Here is a 9452-nt window from a genome sequence, read left to right as displayed (position 1 = left end):
ACTTCAACTCCACAAAGGGACCAACCAGCCCAGCCACCACCCACTGAGTCCAACTGCGTGTTACACTGACTCACTCACTCTCCCTTATTATTTTAACAAAATATCCATTAATTCAAAAAATAAAATGGTTTAGTATCCGGTCCACTAAACTGTTAATCTAATTCGAAGGTAAGTTCTGATATCGAGTAGTTACATCTCCTCCTGATCGTCCATTAATTCAAGTTTATTTCTTAGCTAGTCTTTATAAGCTTAATATATATACACACATATTTTTTCGATAATTAAAGCTAGCTAATTATAGATAAATGCATGCATAAGAATATGAATATATGATATATCCAATTATATAATATCTTGCAATAAATCAATCTACGTGGAAAACCAATCAACAAAAAGTATCTTTCATTTCCTCTCATCGTTACCAAAACCCTTTAAAAGACGCAACTCCAAACACTTCCCTCTCTATATAAACACACACACTCCCAAACACTCCATACACCCCACCTTACTCTCTCTCATTCATTCACATTATTCTTCAATTTATCACACAAACCAAATATGGGCTCTTACAAAAAGTTAATAACTTTCATGTTATTAATTTTTATAGTGATTACATTAAGTGAAGGAAGAGTACCCTTTGCATGTGACCCAAACAATGGTTTAACAAGAGGGTACAAATTTTGCAATACAAGAGTGCCAATTCATGTTAGAGTACAAGACCTTATTGGAAGACTTACATTGCCTGAAAAGATAAGGCTAGTTGTGAACAATGCAATTGCAATTCCAAGACTTGGAATACAAGGCTATGAGTGGTGGTCGGAGGCTTTACACGGTGTTTCGAATGTGGGCCCGGGTACTAAATTTGGTGCGGCCTTTCACGCCGCCACTAGCTTCCCTCAAGTTATCACCACTGCTGCTTCTTTCAATCAATCTTTGTGGCTTGAAATTGGTCGGGTAAGATAATATTTCATTTATTATTATTCTCTTATTTGCATGGCCGAAACTAAACTCGATTATTCAACGTCTCAGTTTTGAGTCTTATGAATAGAAAAAAAATATGGACCGATTGATATGACCTACTAAAGATGGTCAGTCAGGTCCCTCTCGACCAAACTCGTAAAATATACTTGCCACGAATAATTTATGGTTACCAAAAAATTTATTTTTATTATTATTACTTATTTATTTTTCATCAATACTATTGGTTTGCTTATGGATATATTTTTATTTTAATTCAAATGAGATTCTTTCTTTGGTTCTCTTTTTCGGCCATTCATGATAAGAAAATAATTTATCCATTCACTCATACGTAATAAAGTCATGATAATAACATTACTTTAATATAGTACAGACACCAGCTAGCTATGCAAATGGGTGAATAACTATTATATACGATTATTAAATAAGTTTGTCTTTCAATCATACATATTTTATTAGCATGAATTTTCTTATGCTGTGTTGAATTTGAATTTAATATATATTCGCATTATATGTATAGGAGTCGGAATTCAAACTCCGAACATTTTACTTATTTATCTTTAAAGTGAATTTTTTGGCTACTAAATTATTTGACAAAAAAAATATTTAAACAACATCAAATTTAATCAATATTAATGAATGAATATAAAAAATTTATATGATAAAATTAAAACTAGTAGGACTTGAGAAGATTCATTTCCTTTTGGTTTGTGTACTAGTATTATTCTCATTATTTATTATTCATTAAAATTTGTTTCACCTGTCCTCAATAAAAACAAAAAGGTGGTTAAATTTTCTATTTTTTTTTTAATTTTTAAAATTACTAACCAATAACTTATAGTCCAACCATATGAACAAAAAATCGTTAATTTTGATTTCTTGTTTTTATGTTTGATAAATAAAGAAAAACATTATTGAGTAAATAAAAAATGATGCTATTTCACCAGTCACTTTTTTTAGCTAAGAAACTGACAAGCTGTCCCATGTGCTCTACATACATTTGGAAAATATATTATGACACTCAGGGTCACTTTATATGGTTTACAAAATTAGAGTGTGACATTGAAAATTCATCAACTTATATAATTTCTTATCTACAAGTAGCCAAAAGAAGGTCCATTACGCTATTATTTCATTTATAACCATGAAAGCTACCACATCATGTTGATTGTTGAGAAGGCTAATGTTGATTGTATTATTAAGGTTGAAATAATACTTACATAATTGTTATACTTATAGAGAAAAGTAATAAATATATAATAGTAAGAAAGATTTATTTTTCAGATTTATTGAATAATTAATGTATCTGATCTATATTATGGACTAAATACATCAATTGTTAATGACATGAACAAAAAAAAAATGTGTACACATGAGACCGGAGAAAGTACTTTCTTAAATTTTGTTATCTTCATATAAACATCATGATATATCATTAAGCAACTTTTTTTTTTTGAATTGATCATTGAGCAACTTATTCCCATAAAAAAATAGTTACGTTGGTAATAATATAGCATAAACCTTAATCATTCATAAGATTTAATTCAACTGAGAAATATTAATATCATTAAATATTTTTATCGGATTTAAATTCAGAATTTCATAATTATGTGTTGGAATTTCTAGTGTTATATGTCACTTGGTAAAAAAGGTCAACGATCTTTATATGTTGGTGTGTTTTAATGAAGCATAAAGTCCCATCAACTTTGCATATTTTCTTAATTATTGTTTAACAAATAATTGACAAAACGTTAGGTGTTTCATGATGCTTATCCACACCTATACTTGTAGCAAGTTCTTCCAATTACGGCTTCTTTTTTTCTTTCATTTTTTCTTCCTTTTGTATTATGTTGCTATACATGCATGTATATAATATGGTGCTTTCTTGAGTTGCTTTTGTTGCAAGAGAACCAATAATATCCTAATCACATTAGCCACATATATGCGATATTATTATATATTATGGTAAAGTCCTTCTCTTAAGGTACAAGAGTTAGATTAAGACTTCATAATGTGTGACGTTTTGATTCCACAAATTGTCAAAAAATGGGGGGGTGTTTCCTTTGTTTCTTAGTGCTTTAAATATTCAATTTTATTCCGGTTGGTAGTTTAACCAAATGAAAGAAGGCATGAAAAAGACTTTTCCATTTTTGTTTTTTTTTGGTACAAGACTTTTCCATTTAGAATAACAATATCAAAGAAAAAAATTAATTTGTATTATGAAAAAATTATAGGTGTCCATAAAGTACAATTAACAAAGTTTTTTGGGAAAGATATATTAGAAACTATAAAAATCAAGTCCCTTTAAAAAATATACATTAAGGTCACTAATTTTAATATGTATTAATATAAAGAATTATTTGTTGAATGAACTATATGTATTCATGTGCAGATTGTGTCTGATGAAGCAAGAGCAATGTACAATGGTGGAGCAGCAGGATTGACATTTTGGAGTCCTAATGTAAATATTTTCCGTGATCCACGGTGGGGCCGTGGCCAGGAGACACCGGGCGAAGACCCCACCTTGGCTGCAAAATATGCCGCCAGCTATGTTCAAGGACTACAAGGCAACGGAGCGGGTAACCGCCTCAAGGTTGCTGCTTGTTGTAAACATTACACTGCCTATGATCTTGATAATTGGAATGGTGTAGATAGATTTCATTTCAATGCCAAGGTATGCATGACCTAATATTGTAATTTTTATTTTATAAAATTATTTATATAAATTTATTTTTGGGTCAAGTATACATATTTAAAATCTAACCCATCCAAAATTGCTTGAGTTATGATCTCAAAGTAGTTGTTGGTTACATTATTAAGTGCTTTGAACTCAATTTTCATGTGCATCTCTAAGCATTATTGGTTTGTTACTTATGCCTCATGGATGAACAATCATATTATACCAAAGTATGGAGCTGTTAATTGCTTTTGTCACTCACTTTGTTTTGGTTCAAATAAGTACTTTCCATAAATACAAGATGGGAAAAATAAGTGGAAGCTATGCAAGTTGTTGTTGATAGGGACTTTAGGCCACTTGCAATTGGTTGGGATGAATGATAGTGATGTAATATGAACTACCAAATTACCACTTGTGCATCATAAACCATTTTGTTCTCTTCATCATTGATTAGTAGCCTGTTGATATGACTTTAATAGGGAAAAAAATTGTAATGGAATTTACACTCAATTATTTTTAGAAAAAGTCATTTTAGGGTAAAAAGTTTTTTTATTAGATACAACTTGATACTCCATTGGTTTACAATGGTTAAACCTACCAATCACTTGCGCCAATATTATTGATAAATCAAAGATTTATTTAGCAAATTAAAAATAAAATGTCAAAAATTTATACGAGGATTTGGGTTATTAAATTATTATGGTTGTATATACAGGTTAGTAAACAGGACTTGGCGGACACATATGACGTACCATTCAAAGCGTGTGTGTCGGAAGGAAAGGTGGCCAGTGTAATGTGTTCCTACAATCAGGTCAATGGCAAGCCCACTTGTGCTGATCCCGAACTCCTTCGCAACACCATCCGCGGTGAATGGGGCCTCAATGGGTTAGTCTATAGCGTGTTGGTAGCATTTCTCTTTTTCATAATTTTATGATTAACTACTAACATTTGTCATTTCAAAAAAATAAATTAACAGGTACATTGTATCAGACTGTGATTCAGTTGGAGTTTACTACGACACCCAACACTACACAAGAACACCCGAAGAGGCAGCAGCAGCCGCGATTAAAGCGGGTCTAGATTTGGATTGTGGTCCATTTTTGGCTCTACATACTGATGGTGCTATTAAGCAAGGACTTATGTCTGAAAACGATCTTAATCTTGCTTTAGCTAACCTTATCACCGTCCAAATGAGATTGGGTATGTTTGATGGTCCGGCCCAACCATATGGTAATTTGGGCACAAATATTGTTTGTTTACCGGCCCATAATGAAGTTGCAGTTGAGGCAGCTAGACAGGGTATTGTTCTCCTACAAAACAAAGGAAATGCATTGCCATTGAACCCTACAAGATACCGCACCGTAGGAGTTATTGGACCTAATTCTGATGTTACTGAAACTATGATAGGGAACTATGCTGGTTAGTTACGACTCACAAATTTGATTTAACTACTTTAAATGTATAGTTTTGGAAATCAAACTGAACCAACCAATTCAATTGAGAATCTGATTCGGCCGTATTTTTCATTTTTTCGATAGGTGTGGCGTGTGGTTATACTACGCCGTTACAAGGGATTGCAAGATATGTGAGAACCCTCCATCAAGCAGGATGTAGCAATGTTGCTTGTAGTGGGAACCAACTATTTGGGTCAGCTGAAACAGTAGCAAGGCAAGCCGATGCAACAGTATTAGTAATGGGCCTAGATCAGTCCATAGAAGCAGAATTTAGAGACAGAGTTGGGCTTCTTTTACCAGGCCACCAACAAGAGCTAGTGTCTAGAGTAGCTAGGGCTGCAAGAGGCCCAGTTATCTTAGTACTCATGTCTGGTGGGCCTATTGATGTTACATTTGCCAAAAATGATCCCAAGATTAGTGCCATTTTGTGGGTTGGTTATCCTGGTCAATCTGGTGGTACTGCCATTGCTGATATCATCTTTGGTAGAACTAATCCAGGTAAGAAAAACTAAATTGATTAGTAATTTTTGTTTTTAGTTCCAAAAGTGATTCTTTCGATAATGTCACTTGATACGCTTTATGAAGCGTTCACCTTCTTTGTTTCAACGTATGGACTCTCAGCATCCATACACACCCGACCAACTAAGCTAATTTATGATTTTTACAATTTCGAGGATCAAAATGTTGATTTACTCATTTTGTTGCAGGAGGAAGATTACCTAATACATGGTACCCACAAAATTATGTGGCCAAAGTACCAATGACAAACATGGACATGCGTCCAAATCCAGCAATAGGGTACCCAGGAAGAACCTATAGATTCTACAAAGGCCCAGTAGTTTTCCCATTTGGGCATGGACTAAGTTACTCAAGATTCACACATACCCTAGCACTTGCTCCAAAACAAGTCTCAGTTCAATTTACAACCACTCATGCCCAAGCCTTCACAAACTCAAGTAACAAAGCAATGAAAGTGAGTCATGCAAAATGTGATGAGTTGGAATTAGGATTTTATGTTGATGTGAAAAATGAAGGGTCAATGGATGGGTCTCACACACTTCTTATTTTCTCAAAACCACCTAATGGTGTTAAACAATTGGTGAATTTTCATAAGACTTATGTTCATGCTGGATCAAAGACACGTGTTAAGGTTGGTGTTCATGTTTGTAACCATCTTTCTAGTGTTGATGAGTTTGGGGTTAGAAGAATCCCAACTGGTAAACATGAACTACAAATTGGTGATCTCAAACATTCTCTTTTGGTTCAAACTTTGGACCAAATTAAACATTAAGTGTCAAACAAATTTGACACACATACATACAAGTTTTACAATATTTTTACTAATATTGATTTCTCAAGTGAATTGAAATTACAAAGAATAAAATTCATAAGAGTTTTGAATTTATGCAAATGTAAAATAAGGAATAGAGGGTGGGGATTATTTGTATAAGTCAATTTATAGTGCAACAACAATGTGCTATTCTTGCTCTAAATGTAAAATAGGTGAATCTAGGTGACATTGTAAAATAGTCACTATAGCAAGTGTAGTACAATTGTTGTAAAGAAAAAGTGTATAATTATTGCACTTCATATGTTGTTGAAAAGGTTTTTGAACAAAGTTGAAAGTTCTTATTATTTACTCATTGCATTTAGAGGTTTGTTCTAATTTTAAAAATTGGATCCCTAATAAAAAAAGTGCAATTTTAATAGCTATTTCCTTAGCATTATCCAAGGCATAATAAAAACCAATTTCTCTATATCTCTCAAAAAATGAAATTAACCCCTTCATAGTTTTCATAGAAACATCATTAAACATATCATTTGATTGTAAGAGTTTGCTAACTCAATGAAATCAACTTCTTCATATATTCAAGTTTCCAAACTCAAGGAATTTTACTAGTTGGTTATCATTCAATTGCCTAGGAAAATTCAGTTAAGTAAATTCATGCCCAAAACAAAGATTATGATCATACAAATAGAGATAAAATTTATTTCCAAGTATCTGCATAATTTAAGAACTCAGGAAACAAATAATCACAGTGAAGGGACACCTATGAAGCACGGACACTCTAGATTAGGCATGTCCCGTATGGTATCGGACACCGACACTTATAATTACATTGAATTATGTCTTTTTTTCAAATTAGTATCGGTGTCGACGTGTCAGTATCCGTGTCGTGTCCGATGTTTGTGTCTGTGTCCCTGCTTCGTAGAAGGACACTCACAGCTTTCCTAGTATTACTGGGAATTGGTTACGCTAAGTGTATGTTTGGTTCCACTTCTAGACGGGTTAAGATTGTTTTTGACATGTTTTGTTTCTCCAGAGTATAAATGATTTTTCCTCTAGAATTGATTCTACATTGAAGCTAAAAATTGTACTAGCTTATGATTCTATAATCGATTTTACACTCGAATTTAATATTAATTCATTCAAAATCAATTTTTTTTTCACAGCAGAACCAAACAGGTACACTCAAATCCCTAATGTATATAATAGGGTTCATAAGTTGTTAACATTCACCAAGAAAATGCAAATTTCACAACTTGAAATCAATAAAAAAGAAAAATTAGCAATTAGCAAATGAAAGAAGAAGTAGTACACCTTGAATTTTGTTTCCCCTTTTCCAATTTTCGCTCCTTTTCGTTCAGATGTGGTGATGGAAGGAGGGAGAGCGCCGCCTACCATTCGTCGGAGTTTATCTAGATGTGCGGTGGCGGTTGGCCTGCGGGAGTCGGATGCGGTGGTGGAGTGGCGACTTGCCGTTGACCCCTCTTTCGTTTATCTCTTTTCTATTTCCTTTGTTCAGTGCGTGAGAGGAGAAATGGTGGTGAGGAACAAGAATGTTTCTCTTTCTCCCGCGTGATTCTTTTATCTTCCGAAATGGTGGTGAGGAAAATAAAGTTCGGAATAAAATTGCCGAACAAAAAAATTATGTTTAGGATCCAGAACAAATGACACTAAGTATCGAACATTTTATATGACAAATTCGATAATTTTTTACCGTGTAATCGAATTACAAAATCGAACGTTGAATTAAAAAATAATATAACATAGATCATATATATATATATATATATATATATATATATATATATATATATATATATATATATATATATATATAATGATCTTACCTGATCAGATGTGTGATCGCGTCCGGCGTTGTTCTGTACCGATCCCGGTGAAGTGGACGAGGTAATTGTGTACCTATGGGTGCTCCAAAACTCAAGTCAGTGATTTTGGTGAAGCAGAGGTTTTTTATGCGAATGACTACACACGTACCTAACTCCACTGATGGTGTGGAGCGTTGGGTCAAGACCCTTGATGCATTAATGGTCATTGTAACACCCAAACCCATTTTTTCTATATTTCTACCTTAGTAAAAATCTTTTTCAAAATACGCAACGGAAAGTAATGTTCGATATTATAAAAGTTGTGGTTCGAGTATTACATTCTTCAATCAAAATAATACTAATGTAATTAATTAGTAAAAATAGTGTTTATACAAATCTTAAATCAACTAATGTATTTATTAGCTATACAAAACAACCTAGATAATGGACTTTATATACAATATAAAACCCTTTCCCGTGTCACAATCAGAGCGGAGCTTCACCGACGACTCGACATCGAATACCACAAAAGCCTGTAAAATCTGGACCCCCAACGGTCCAGCACATAACACATAAAAGAGAGTTAGATAACATACTCAAAATATACAAGTGTAAGTAAATTGTACTTAAACACTTCTTCATAAAAACATGCATAATCATACATTATACATATACATCACCATCATTCATGCATATTCATATATCATGCATATTACTTCATTTATCACATAATCAATCATCTACAATTATATACCAAACATCAACAAATACATTGTTCAGATTATGGTCATGACGGACCCTGCGTTGTTCATTTTATAGTCATGACGGACTCTGCTACTCACATACGGATTAACAATCAACATTTACCAAGTATGTGTCAAACATCATTTATAATAAAATGCACACATAATCCCTAATGCAATCTAATGCTTCACATTCATGTTATGTCCTCTAGACACCTCTAATGCATGTGGTACCATCGTCTTTATCAGAGTATTTCACCTCCGATATCCGTCTTTATCAAACAAATATAGTTCGATATCCTTCTTTATTGGACAAGCCAATATCCCTAAATATTCATGATGCATGCACTCAAAACTCATGAATATATTCATCAACAATTTTGGCATATAGCCCGTCAACAATAACGTGGAACACTATCCAACGTCCGTCTTTATTAAGATAATCAATACCTTAATATCCGTCTTTATCGAATAACATAATTCGAT

The 9452-nt window shown here is 33.1% G+C and overlaps 1 protein-coding gene across 1 annotated transcript; it reads left to right on the top strand.

The window, feature by feature from the left end:
- On the top strand, positions 1-6748 carry LOC123887477 (beta-D-xylosidase 1-like). Its single transcript, XM_045936791.1, has 6 exons — positions 1-954; positions 3371-3652; positions 4371-4540; positions 4632-5074; positions 5194-5607; positions 5817-6748. Exons 1-6 carry the CDS (start codon positions 559-561, stop codon positions 6398-6400), a joined length of 2289 nt encoding a protein of 762 aa, XP_045792747.1. The 5' UTR covers positions 1-558; the 3' UTR covers positions 6401-6748.
- The last annotated feature ends 2704 nt before the right edge of the window (positions 6749-9452 follow it).

This window comes from Trifolium pratense, linkage group LG5, assembly GCF_020283565.1.
Source record: "Trifolium pratense cultivar HEN17-A07 linkage group LG5, ARS_RC_1.1, whole genome shotgun sequence".
NCBI lineage: Eukaryota > Viridiplantae > Streptophyta > Magnoliopsida > Fabales > Fabaceae > Trifolium > Trifolium pratense.
The sequence above is the reverse complement of the archived record's forward strand: the minus strand, read 5'-3'. Positions and strand labels throughout refer to the sequence as shown.